This window comes from Antechinus flavipes, chromosome 5 (genome assembly GCF_016432865.1).
Source record: "Antechinus flavipes isolate AdamAnt ecotype Samford, QLD, Australia chromosome 5, AdamAnt_v2, whole genome shotgun sequence".
In the NCBI taxonomy this organism is placed as follows: Eukaryota; Metazoa; Chordata; class Mammalia; order Dasyuromorphia; family Dasyuridae; genus Antechinus; species Antechinus flavipes.
Window position 1 is genome coordinate 62488697 of NC_067402.1, and position 14397 is coordinate 62503093.

The 14397-nt window shown below is 34.5% G+C and overlaps 1 protein-coding gene across 1 annotated transcript in view; it reads left to right on the top strand.

Moving 5' to 3' along the window:
• MYO3A (myosin IIIA) overlaps window positions 1-14397 on the top strand; it is a 216293-nt gene that overhangs the window by 191490 nt on the left and 10406 nt on the right. Inside the window, exon 30 of the mRNA XM_052001420.1 lies at window positions 6558-6661. Within this exon, the coding sequence (XP_051857380.1) occupies window positions 6558-6661 (104 nt within the window). The remainder of the gene's footprint in view (window positions 1-6557; window positions 6662-14397) is intronic.

Sequence of the window (14397 nt, forward strand, 5' to 3'; positions counted from 1 at the left end):
TCTTTCTGGGTTATTTATGTGCTTAATTTCTTTCATTAATCTGAGTAATTTGTATTTTTATAGATATTCTTCCATTTCATTTAAATTGTCAAATTTATTGGAATATATTTGGGAAAATAACTTCTAACAGTTGTTAATTTCCTTTTATTAGTGGTGAATTTGTCCTTTCTATTTTTTATACTAGCAGTTTGGTTTAAAACCAATGATTTATCTGTTTTATTGCAGGTTTTCATAAAACTAATAGTTTTATTTATTAGTTTAATGCTTTTCTTCCAATTTTAATAATCTCTTTTTTAAATTTTCAGGATATCCAATCCTGTGTTTAAGGATTTTTAATTTGTTCTTCTAGTTTTTTTAGTTGCAAGCCATTTTTTCATTGATCTGCTTTTTCTCTATTTTATTGATGTAAACATTTAAAGATATAAATTTTCCCCTAAGTACTGCTTTAGCTGCATTTCATTGCTATCATTTTCTTTAATGAAATTAATGATTGTTTCTCTGATTTGTTCTTTGACCTGCTTGCTTTTAGGATTAGATTATTTAATTTCTAATTTATTTTTAATCTCTCTATTATTCATTTTTAAAATAATTTTAATTGCATTATGATCTGAAGCAGGGATTGGACTAGTGACCTTTAAGGTTCCTTAGCTGTAAATGTGATTTTATGGCCTCCAAATTTCTGGTTTACAACTTTGAGGTTATAAATGGCATATTGTGATGGGGAAGAATTCAAACCAGAACTCGAGGAAGGATGGAATCATGGAATAAAAGAAAGAAAGGCTGTGAAAACAGGATCCTAAAGCTAGTCAGGACAAACCAATGGATCTGGGACCAAGTGATGAGTTAAGAAGTGAATAGCAAAATCTAATATGGAACATTTATTAAGCACTTAGTATGTTCAAGGTATTATTTTTGGGAATTGGGGAGGAAAAACAGAGAAAGTCCAAAGAGTCAGTCATACAGTCTGGAAAGAAATGAATACAAGACAGACCTGAGTATTTTCCATAAAAATGGAGTTTCTGGGAGGAACCAGCCAATCAAAAGAAGGCACCACAAGAGCAGAGATTATTTCCAATATGAGAAGTCCAAAGATGGAATGAATCTGCAGGATGAAGAGGTTTTTGTGGCATAGGAAATAAAGTGTTGAGTCAGGAGCACAACCTGGAATTTGTAGCCATGAGGCAGAACCCCAGGCAGAAAGGGTATCTCTAAACACTAAGGTTACAAGGAAGCATAAGTACCATAAGATAGAATAAAGTGAGTGATTATAAATCCAAGATAAGAACCCAGACATTTTTTGGAAGGTTCAAGCCAAAACATTCAAAATGGCTTTGAATTTCTCTGTGGTTACTATTGAGGTCAGAACTCATCTCAGTGTAATCAGCCTGCATCTTGAACATAGCAGCAGATGATCTGGAAATCCTGGTTAAAATAAAAATCAGATGTCTGAGAGAAAAGATCCATAGAAATTACAGGGTAGAGGAGAGAGAGTCTTGAACATCACAATAAATCAATAATTCTCTCTTTTTACATTCTGTTTCTCTGTTGAGCAGTTCATCAAAAGTAGAGAGAAATATTTTCAAAAGGAAAAAGTAGGAACTTTAAAAAAAGAATTGTAGAAATATAACAAGTAAATTTCCATCTAGAAATTCAATTTCTGATTTAGATATTTGACATTTAGCAAAATGACACAAAGTGCTTATACTTAAATAAAATTTTGCAATTAATATCAGTTTCATTAAAATGATCAAAAATGTGATGAAATTTAATTTACTAAAACAAACATTGGAAAATTACCATAGGCCTTCCAAAAGAAAAAAAGAAAGAGCTAGATAATTGTCCATTCATCCTGGAGGGAGAAGAATGAATTTCTTATCAGCTAAAACAATAAAAGTAATCAGTAGCACAACTACAATTTAAATTAATATCATACCTTCCAGCAGTTCAATATGTCAGTAACCTTTACAGGCTAATATTTATCACACACAAAAATTACACAGCTAATTTTTCTAGTGCCAACATTGATATACTGCTGATAATTTATTATTATAAATGTTTATGTCATTTTTACAATTAAGGAATTAGGATGATAGAAGTAGACATATTTTGTACTTTCCCCTAAGGAACAAAGATTCTGAGGACAAGGGTAAGAGGACAGAATAAATATCTGCTTCTTCTGAAATGGGTGGATGTTGTCAAATATATAATTGTGGTCTGACCCTCAAAAAGGGATATAATCAACTGATTCTGTTTGTTTACTGAAAATTAGCATTAATGTACACATATTGTTTTCATGTCATCTTAAGGGCAATATATTTCAAGAACCCAAAGTCTTGTGTTCTATGTAAATCTAAGTCCATTAATAAGCAAGGAGCTTCCAGTTTGTCTTTGTATAACTGCAGAAGTATATTTTGTCATATTTTGCTCATTTTAATGAAGCTAATATAAATTATAAATTTCAAAATAAAACTTGTATAATTTACTTAAATTCCTGAATGGAAATGTAGGTATTTATTGATCACCTGCTGTTTGCTCAGGTCTATGTTCATATTCTGAGCTGGGTCACCCCAAGTGACATCAGTCAACAGAATATTTGGAGAGTGCCCACTGTGTGAATTGCACCATATTAAAGACTGGAAAGGATGTTCTTTAGTCATTTTTCAGTCATTTCTTCATGGTCCCTTGTGAGGTTTTCTTTGTAAAAAATATTGGAGTTGTTTGTCATTTCCTTCTCCAGCTCATTTTACCGATGAGGAAAAGAGGCAAACAGAGTTAAATGATTTGCCTGGTCTTAGGCAAGTATCTCAGGCTAGATTTGAACTCGGGAAGATAAATCCTCCTGACTCCACTCTATCTACTTGCCATATAGCTGCCTTCATTATAGGAAATAGTGAGATGTATGAGGCATGGTTCCATTTTTGAGGAGTTTTAAGTCTTACTTAAGAACAATTTCTGCATACGTGGAAAATTAAATATCAATATAAGGTAATAGATGAGCAAGTTCCAATGGAGTGTCATGGACAATAAATGGTGTAGTTGTTGAGTGGGGAAAAGCACTTTGGGCTATGATGATTGAGAAAAACTTCATGCTACAGAGGTGGGGATTGGGATCCTTAACTATATCCTGAAGAATGGATAGATCATAGAAGAGAACTATCAGGATCCATCTGTGTCAGGACTTGTAGATCAGCTGACACCATAAACATCAGCATGTGTATAAATACATATTTATACAGGGTGTCCCAAAAGTCTTAGTGCAATTTTAAACTGTTAAAGCATAAAATTGCACCAAAATTTTGGGGATTCTCTCTCTCTCCTCTCTCTCTCTTCTCTCTCTCTCTCTCTCTCTCTCTCTCTCTCTCTCTCTCTCTCTCTCTCTCTTCCCCCCTTCTCTCTCTCTCTCTCTTTCTCTCTCTCTCTTCCCCCCTTCTCTCTCTTCCCCCCTTTTCTCTCTCACCTGCTCTCTCTCCCTTCCTCCCTCCCTTTCTCTCATTCTCTCTCTCTCTCTCTCTCTCTCTCTCTCTCTCTCTCTCTCTCTCTCTCTCTATATATATATATATATATATATATATATTATATATAATATATAATATATATATAATATATATATATATATAACATTAGAAAATATGTCCCACTTCAAGATTTATAAGTGATTTCCATCCTTTATTTCACTGAGACCTCATAATAACCCTATGAAATTAGTATTATGGGCATTGCCCCATTTTTCAGATGAAAAAATTGAGACATTAGTTTGCTGAATTGCTCAAATGTTAAGACCATTATTCCACTCCAACTCTTCTAATTCCAAATCTGTTGCTTTCCTCCCTCTACCAAGCTGCTTTGGGAAGCATTGGTTCTTCTGTTTACCTCTTCTTCCACAATGCCAGATGCTCCAAGTGGCTCCACTTTTACAGTCTCCAACCTAACTATCTCTTATTCATGAAGCAAATACAAGAGTTACTAGATTGAAGCAAAAGTTGGGATCAGTATTAAGGTCATGATTGTTGCTCGTTCCCTTTATTGTTCAGAGCTTTGATGCCTGGGATGGTTCTTTGTACTTTCAGTAATAGATGACCTTATAGATATACATAAACTCTGACCTGTTCACCTACTCCTGAATTCCCAACTCTGTCTCCACCGCCCCGAGCTTGTCCCACTCCCACATCTGGCCTGTGTCCCTCGTTCTCCTTATGTTAGCTTTCCAGAGCCCCCGCTCTTATTCTGTGCTCACAACACACTGGCACACAAATGTCCAATGCTAATAAGAAAAGGAGAGGAATCTATTTTGTTGTTGTTTTTGTTCAGTCATATCCAACTTTTCATAACCCCATTTGGAGATTTCTTGGCAGAAGTACTGAATGGTTTATCATTTCCTTCTCCAACTCATTTTACAGATGATGGAACTGAGGTAGACAGAATTAAGTGACTTGTCCAGAGTCATACAGCTAGTAACTGTCTTAGGTCCCATTTGAACTTGGGTCTTCCTGACACCTGACCCTGTGTTCTGTGCACGATACCATTTAGGAGAAGACAAATAAAGGAGAAGTATGATTTCTTTGCTTGAAAAACAGACAAGAGGGACTATAGCAGTGGATTTGAATAGAAGATCTACTTTATGCAAAAGAGTCACAAGAGATAATGCTGGAGAAGTAGGTTGGGACCACCTAATGGAGGACCCTGAATTTTAGGTCAAGGAGTCTGGACTTTATTCCATAGACAACCAGCTGCTGTCTAAGTAGAGAGCCACTGGAACATTTTGATGCTAAGACGCTATTGCAGTATTAAATGATAAAAGTGATAAATGCCTTGACTTAAAGTGATGGCAATGGGAACAGAAAGGCAGACAGACTCGATAAAACATTATGAAAAAGGGCCATGAGTGATTTTTTAAACAGTGACGCTGATTCTATCTAATTCTTTTCCAAAAGTTACAATGTATATGTAAGCTATTTTGTTTGATGACTTCCTGGCATCTGTGTCTCTTTCTTACACTGACTCATTGTTTGCATTCACAACCCATCGCCAACCCTCCATCAGATATCACTTACCAACAATGCCAGAACCTATGACAGATTGAATTTATCCGATTGTGTAGCAACGTCTGGACAACTGTTAGATGATGTGATGGTTGAGCAAACATAAATTAACATTTTTACTTGGCTGTTTTTGCCAAAGTGTGTAAAAATAATTATTTGAGGCTGAATCCAACTGAGGGAATACTCAGATGTGATTTGATAGTTTAGTCCTGTTAACAAAATTACTTGTTACAATAAATGTAACGGTACTGGTTGTCCTGAAGAAAGTTCTAACAGTACTTAATAGCATCAAGAATAGCCAACCTGTTAGAAGACAAAATTGACACCCAAGAAAGAAAAATTAAAAGTTTTAAACAGAAAGCCATATGGAATATAAAATATATTAGAAATTTTAAAATGAAAAAACATTTATTAAGTGCTATGTTCCAAGAATTGTGCTAAGTGCTAAAATATAAATATAAGCAAGCAAAACAATCTATGTCCTAAAGCTAAAGTTTATATTCTAAAGGAGAAGACAACACATAAGAGGAAGTTGGGAAAATGAATGGACAATTCAACTAGAGGCATAGTTTGGAATTTGTGGCCAAGAAGTGTGATAGGGGAGTTGTTCTGGCAAAATAAGGTAAAATCTTACTTAGCAGAACTCAGAATAGTCTTCAGGGTTTCTCCAGTGTGGAATAAGGTAGGATGATGACCAGAGGGGAAATGGTACTGCACAGTATTAATGGCAAGGAAGACTCTGTTAAAGTGAGTATTTTGAAAGAGGCATTCATTTTGGGGATGCAAGTTGGCTTTTGGCGTCCCTAATATTCTATGAACTTAAGTAACTTTGAGAAGGCAATTTGAATAGATTCAAGGGGTTAGAAGCCATATTCCAGGAATCTAAGAGAGAATTAGGTAGTGAAAAAATGGGGACACATATTATTTTTTGGTAATATTCCAAAGTTGTAGTTTTTCTTTAGTGTTGATATTTTCTACATCACTGCCCAATTTCCAAAAGCCTGTTGCCCTTATTTTTTTAAAAAGAAGACATGCTTAATCAAAACATATCAACACATTTAGCACTTATTGTTTTACTACTTCTAAACTGAAGGAATTCTACAGTCTATCCATGTTGTTTTCCTTGACATTTTTGTGAAAATCACGTACATTGTACTCCCAATTCTGCTTGCTTTAAATTAATTCTTTCAAGTCTTTCCAAATTTCTGTGGATTTTTTATTTATAAATTCTTGTGTCACAATAATGTTCCATTACAGTTACATTTTATTAATTTCATTTTATTCCTCAGCTACTTTCTCCTCTTCCCTCTACTAACCTTAGACCATCATATGACAATGGATAGGATGGTAAGGATCAGAGGGAGGGAGTGTCAGCAAGTGGACATAAGCATCCCAATCCCTCCTTTATCACCTCCAGTCTCAAATCTATGCATAAATTCATTTCCACATGAAATATGAAAATAATTTTAATAATAAATCTTAAACCTAAATGTTTATTTCTCAATACCTTTGTTGTAGATGTCTTTAAAGAAGAGCCAAAAATATTGAGACCTCCAAGACGACCATCAAAACCCAAAACTTTAAATAATCCTGAAGACTCCACATATTATTATCTGTTACATGTAAGTAATTATCTAAGCTCTTCTAGTTTTAAAATTATATTCTATTGCAAAATTCAAGCCATAGGATCATTGAAATCAGGTGTAAAGTTTGCAGCTGTAATAAAAAAAGATTAGGCCATATATTGACAGTATTAACCCTCTACTCCTTGAGAGATACTGTGCTTATTATAATAGTACTGACCTCAGTATTCTAGCGGTTTAGGCCAGTCCTCTGCAAAATTATGGACAGTACAAAGATTGTCTTTGAAATCCTCCTTCTAATTTCCCTTTCAGTGTGTTTACCTCTCTATGCTTTATCATAATAGTGCCTCATGTTCCATAACTTTCCTTCTTGTTCCATCTATGACCAAAAGTTGTTTTTTATTGTCCCATCCACTTAGGATCCTATTCTCAGCTGATGGAAAATAATGTATGTTGATATTTTCATGATAATTAATGCCTTGAACAATTATCCTCTCCTAGAAGAATTTGCACTTCAAGGAGAGTTTTCCATGGGGGAAATGCCTTAACCCAAAGGAATTAGTTAGTGATGAGAAATTTAGTCAAAACTATGGGATGGTTCAAAGAGATAATTTTGAAAAAGTGGATCTTTCTATTGCCTCTCATTTCATACCATATGAAGATCTCTACCCATACTTAACACCACATCTGAAAATTACAATAGTCCCAAAGAGTATTCACTCAGAATTTATCTTTATCCCCACTTGGAAACATCCCTAAGATCTGTAGGGTGCCATGCACCCCATCTTGCCCTATGAATAACCTTGTGCCCTTTTTGCAAGTATTAATCATCTCCCTACAAGACAGGAGAAGGGAGAAGCCACAGCCCAATTTTTTATCCCTGTTAAAGAAAATCATTAAGAAATAGAGATATGAATTATATGCATACAATGGACACGTGTATATACACTCACACAAATTTATATTTCATTCCACTAAAGAAATATATGTTTTACAAATAGAAAATACACTCAAGTAAAATTAGCTAATTGTTCAGCTCAGATCTCTCCACATTCTGGAATACACAAAGAACCTTTACTGTTCCTCTTCTTTGTTTTCTCCCAAAGCCAATGGGCTGCCAGACCTTTCAGTCAAAGTTCAATCACGGACATGCACTAACTATGTAGTCTGGAGAATATAAATATAAAATTCCTCATCTCTAAAAATAGAATTATTTATCAGCCCTTCTTTTCCTCACAAGATCATTGTATATATCATTTTATGTGCTATATAAATAGAAGGATCATCATTATTAGAGCATTTAAACAAAGAAAAATGGTCTGTATGCAGATCCAAATGAAATTTTCCATTCACAGATCACAGAACTATAGTCATTAATACTGTTCTTTAAGAAGCATTCATGTATAACCAGCATTTGTTTTTGTTAAACATGCAAAAAGTCAATCACAGAAGAATCCAAGAAAGCATGCAATTCCAGGTGACCCATTTGTATTTGGTTGTCACCATGAGCAAGCCTTGGTTCAGAGTAAGATGTGTATTGATTTTTCTCTGCTGTCCAGAATAAGATGCAGCTGGGCTGACACCTATATGTACAAAGACATAAACAGAAAAGCGGAGATTTAGGGTAAGACATTTTGAAGAAATATATAAAGTTTCCATTAATGCAGACATTAAGTGGCAAATGATGCTTATTGAACTATTTTTAACAGCAACAAAATGATAGATTAAGCTGATTAACCATTCCCATTAAACATCATTATGATGGATTTTAAGCAGATGAGATCAAAGGCTCTTCCTAAGTTTAAAGATCTAATCAGTCTATGAAATTGCTTTCAAAAAGCTCTGAGTTTGGGGGCAGAGGACCTATGTTCAAGTCTTGTTTCTGCAACTTGCTACTCATATGACATTGAGTTCCTCATCTTGAAAATGGAGTCAGACTTTGTAAGATCCTTTCCTGCTCTATGACTGTTTGAATTACTCATCAAGTCAAGATTGAAAGTACATATTAATGATTATATATTACTTAGGACTAACACATGCATTCTATCGTATCAAACTTTTCCTCTGACTTTCCCTTCTCTTTGCCAACTATGAAAGGATTACTATCATCTGCATCCCCAGTTTTGCCATTGTGGGATAAATATCAGACTCAGGATCCAAACGTACTGAATGTCTATAATATAAACACCAGCATCAGAAAAACATCTTGACATTTCTTTTTTTTTTATTTCGTTGTCTTCTAAACTTGATAAACACCAACAGATACAAGCATTTCCACATGCAAAGAACAGAAAAGAAAATTTGTTCTTCATGAAAACATAAATATAAATTGCTGAAGCTTTTAAAATAAATAATAAATTCTGAATGTTCCAGAGCTGTCCCACCTGTGTTTCCCTTTCACCTTCCTTCTCTTCACTTCTGTGTATTTTTAAATACTTCACTGATACTTATTTATGGTTCCTTTGAGGGGGAGCAAGGCATCACATAAATACATCTCTAGTCTTCACAATTCTAATCCTCCCAGTAAAGTCAGTATTATAAAGTCAGTATGTTCTGAAATCCATACATTGGCCATTTTTAAAAACATGTCTCATTTTACCTCTCTACTCCAACAACTTTCTGACAAGAGAAGGAAAGAAGTATGCTTCATGATCAATCCTCTAGAATGCTTATTAGTCACTGTATTAATCAGAGTTCTGAAATCTTTCAAAGATGTTTTTACAATGTTTTCATTGTATAAATTTAGACATTTGTTTTATAAAAGGGAACTGTAGTCACTCATCCCATGTGCCAGTTATGAGACTACTTCTATCTATAGCTCTAGCTCTAATGATATAAAGTCCTACCCTCAAGGACCTTACCTTTGAGTTTATATATGAGAATCATTGTTAAAAACAAGAATTTTGGATTATTTTTAAATTACCTAGGCAGTTTGTGACTGACACTCCTTAAAAAATCAAGGCTTGAGGTTGATTCATGGACCAAATTCAATTAAACTCAAAAAGCACTAAAATGTTTCCTTTTTATAAGTTGTTCTATGAACTAGAAGTACAAAGATGAAAAAGAAATGCACATCTTTGTAAGTTATTCTATGTACTAGAAATATAAAAATGAAAAAGAAATGCAATTCATTCCCTCTAGAAATGTAGTCTGCACAAATAAGTGTGATATAAGTGAGGATATAGTGAGGACTCAAGAAGAAATCAAAGGAGAGTCTCCAAAGAAAATTGCTTTCACAATTATGAGAGAAAGGTATCAAGGAAAATATCATGAAGCACTTAGCACCAGAGATAGATCTTCAAGGAAAAAAGAAACTCAAAAGGGAGTGGGAGTACGAGCATTACAGGCATAAGAAGCAGTCAGAACAAAAGTAATACATATAAAGGATCAAACATTTTTAAAAACTATTCTTACAAATAAAAAATATATAGCATCATTCTGTTTAGCTGCCATCATGAAGGCAAGAATGTTCTACCTGTGCTCATTTTACAGCTACATAATTCTTCTAGGAAAAAAATTTTTTTTATAATTCTATATCCTTTTGATGAAAAACTAGATGTAAATTCATGCAAATTTATAAAGAATCTTTCATACTTTACTAGTTTCCCTAAACACAAAATATTTAGTCTAATTTATGTTTTTGTTGCCCAGGGTCACAAGTATAAGCATTAAAAATTATACTGGATAACATTGCCTCCAGGGACTATGAGATTGAAATCTATTGATTATTTCTTTACCCATTAAGCGACCTTTGGAATGTTTTTATCTGATTTTTATAACTTTTGCATGTGCTTACATGAACACTTCAAATTGTGTTTCCAATCCACTACTGGCTAAGAAACAAAAAACCAAGATTGTTAGAATTGTTTGTAAAGTAAGAATGAATTGAGTATTGTAAAAAGCCTGGGGGAACTATTCTGGAGAGGAAAGAGCAGGAATTTTAGTGCATAGCATTTAGTGTACAAATGAGTTCTTATCCCTCCTTAGCCACTAATCAGCTGTGTGGTCTTAGGTTTGTTACTGGGACTTAATAACTAAGATCCTCATTTTCCTTTTTTCTAGGCAGCTGGTGATGCAGTGGATGAGGATAATAATAGTACCTATCTTCCAGAATTGTTGGGAAGATTAAATAAGATATTATTTGTACAAAACACTTAGTACTGTGCCTGGCACACATAGTAGGTGCTATATAAATGTTTATTCCTTTTCTTTATTTTCTTCCCTAAAATAAGAGGATTAATAGAGATGATATCTCAGTTTCTTTATATATCTATGATTCTCTGTGCCGCTTTCAAAACCACTTGACCAGCTATTTGAGCTGCCTAATAACTTTTGTCTCTTTTTTTCTGGATCATTGCCCATTCCAAATGGTTGAATTTGCTAGGAATCCAATTTCCAGATAAGTGGAGTTTTTCTACAGTACTAAAAGAAAATGGATAATAGGCAACATAATTTGAGGTAACAAAAGGTTTAGAAACTACTTTTGACAACTTTGTAGGTTGTTAGGAAAAAGAAAGATTGATTCTTATTGGCCAGAGAGTTTTAATTCACTTCAGAGTTGATTCATTCTGCTCCTTCAATTCAAGTCAACAAGTACTTATGAAGAGCCTCCCTATTAAATTCATTTATTAAATTGATCTTTTTTGCCATTCCCTGAATAGGACATTCCACTTCCCATTTTTGTGACTTGGTACAGACTATCCACCATGCTTAGTATATATTCGCTTCTTAGCTGCACCCCATCAAATCTCCAGCTTCCTCCAAAGCTCAGGGACCATCTCCTACCAGAAACCCATCCTGATCTTGAATCAGATTAAAGCTAGTGCTCTCCTGCCAGAAATTACTTTACATGTATGTTATATATTTAATCTTCTAGTACATATGTACATATTGTCTTCTCCACCCTCCACCAATGAAATGTTAATTCCTTAAAGACAGGAACTAGTCCATTAGTGTTCTTTGCATTCATAGTGCCTAGTATAAAAAGAAGTAGCATGATGTAATGAATAAGTTGGTGGATTTAGTGTCAAGAGGACTTGGATTCAAATCCTTGCTTCAGATTTTTATTAATTGTGTGACCCTAAATGTCAACTCAACCTTTCCGAGCATCAGTTCCCTGACCTGAAAAATGGGCAGGTGATTCCATATCTGCAAAAATGTTGTTTTTGCTGCTATTGTTGTTCAGTCATTTCAGTCATGCCCAATTCTTTATGACCCTATTTGGGCTTTTCTTGGCAAAAATACTGTCATTTCCTTTTCCAATTTATTTTACAGTTAAGGAACTGAAACAAACAAGGTTAAGCAGCTTGCTTGGATAAGATAGCTAATAAGTGTCTGAAGCCAGATTTGAACTGAGAGAGATGAGTCTTCCCTGCTTCAGGTCCAGCACTCTGTGCACTATGGTGCCACCTAGCTGCCCCATCTGCAAAAATGGATGGCCCCCAAAAAATTAAAATTAAAAAAAAATGGATTGTCTCAAAGATCCCGTCAAAGTCCTTACTCTCATAGAATATACATTTTTTCAGGGGGGAGAGAGTTCCTCCAAAGGACTGTGCAAAAAAGCACCTCTTGTGCTTGAAAGAAATCTTTTTCTGACGAAAAGGAAAACATTCTTTTCTCTTTTTCCCTCTTCTTATGGTCTTTCTAAAAGCTGGGCCACAATATTGCTTCTCCTGAAATGGCAAAAATGCAGTAATTGAGTAGAATTCCCTGTGCTGTGAATTTCTATAAGGGAAGGACTAATTTAGAATTGCCATTTCTTAGAGTCAAGTTTTGCCCTTGGACATGAACAAAGAGATCCAACCACCTTTGGGGATTCAAGGGCAGTGTGCTGTTTGGTGCTGAGTTATGTAACAGAGACTTGGCTCTTGTCATTCAGCTTGTTCACATCACTTAGATTCACACTGGGATTCAGAAAACAAAAGCACCAAGATCCAAGGGTTATTTATTCATTAAATATATAGAACTAAGAAAACACACCTCTTGCAGGAACTCACCAAGGTTACAACATTAAAACAGGTCCATAGAAGTGTCAACTGGACTGCTGGAGGCCCATAGGCTAGAGACAATTATAATAATTGGTACTTATACAGCTTTACATATGTACAGTAATGCTATACTTTATAAAACTTATATACTTTACATACAGTAGTTCACTTGAACCTCACATCAACTTTGGATATCAGTATTCTAGATATTATCTTCCTTATCTTACAGACAAGGAAACACTGGCTCAAAAGGCTAAGCAACTTGCTCATGGTCACATTGTTTTTAATTGGAGTCAGAATTTACACCCAAGCATCTCCTAACATAAAACCCAACCACTTTTTTTTTAATTTACATATGAGTAATGTCATTGAAAAAATTAATCAACTTTCTTAAAATCATACAAATTGTAAATATTGTAAATTTTAAAATAGAAGAAATGGTTCAGAAATATCAGACAAGCCTTCTGCCTCCAAATCCAATGCTCCTCTCTCTTTTGAAAGAAAAAGATTTCTTTCAAATCACAGTACTACCACCTGTGTAGCATGTAAGCACAAACTGACCTCGGACCTTAAAAGAAGAATTTGAACTGATGGAAATTAAGGAAAGAGAAGAAAAGGTCATGGTTGCATAATTTGACTTTTTTAGTTTCCTTGAATGGTATCATAGTGTTGTATATAAATATTATCCCTTATCCACCCCCTCACAGAAGCCTATAAGAATGAAATTGATACCGAATGTTTTATCTCACTCAAAAAATTAGAGCATCCCCAAAATAGCAAATTGTGTATATGTATACATATGTTTGTTTGGGGAAAAGAGAAGAGAGAAGCACAGAGAGAGAGAGAGACAGAGACAGACAGAGAGAGAGGGAGAAAGAGACAGAGACACAGACACAGAGAGAAAGGCAAAAAAGAGAAAAAGACAGAGAGAGAGAGAGAGAGAGAGAGAGAGAGAGAGAGAGAGAGAGAGAGAGAGAGAGAAAGAGAGAGAGAGAGGAGAGAGAGAGAGAGAGAGAGAGAGAGAGAGAGAGAGAGAGAGATTTAAAGTGTCTCTAAAATTACTGGGAAATTGCCCAGATATGAACAAATCATTATTAATTGTTCTTATTTATTACCTTGCACTTGTATTGTGTCAGTCACCTTGGTATCTGCTGGTACTTTGCATAATTAAAAGATTATCTTCCACTAGTACAAGGTGAAAAGAGTATTTGTTTTCTCTAGCAGGAAGGCATTATTTGTATGTGAGACAGAGACAGAGCTCTCCAATGTCCTTGTGGCATACAACTAAGTGCCTGTGTTTAATATCATGACATGAAACACATACCATAGAGCTTCAAGCCATCAAGCAGTGATTGATTTTAGTTCAAGGTAAAGAACAATGATATTTGACATGAGGTTGAAATGGAGCTATTACATAGGCTATGGTAGCTTAGTAAAACATTTGTTTCTTGGTTTTCTACCTGAGAATTATCCAATGACTTCCAATATTTGACTTGATTCACTAAGTTCTTTGCTGTAAAATTTCAATAATTAAAATAATTATGGTCCATTATCTACTAGCATCATGGTTTCTATAGGCTTCCCACTTAAAATGACAAAATTATGGGAAATTTAGGATTTTAGAACTATAAGAACTATTAGCAATCCAATAGACCAATTCAATCTTTTTGCTAATGAGGAAACTAAAAACCAGGACATCTAAATGTCTTTTTTGAAAAGAACACTTTATTCTGTTATATTTGGGACAAGCGCATTAGCTTCTTAATTTCTTATCTTTGGCTATAATTT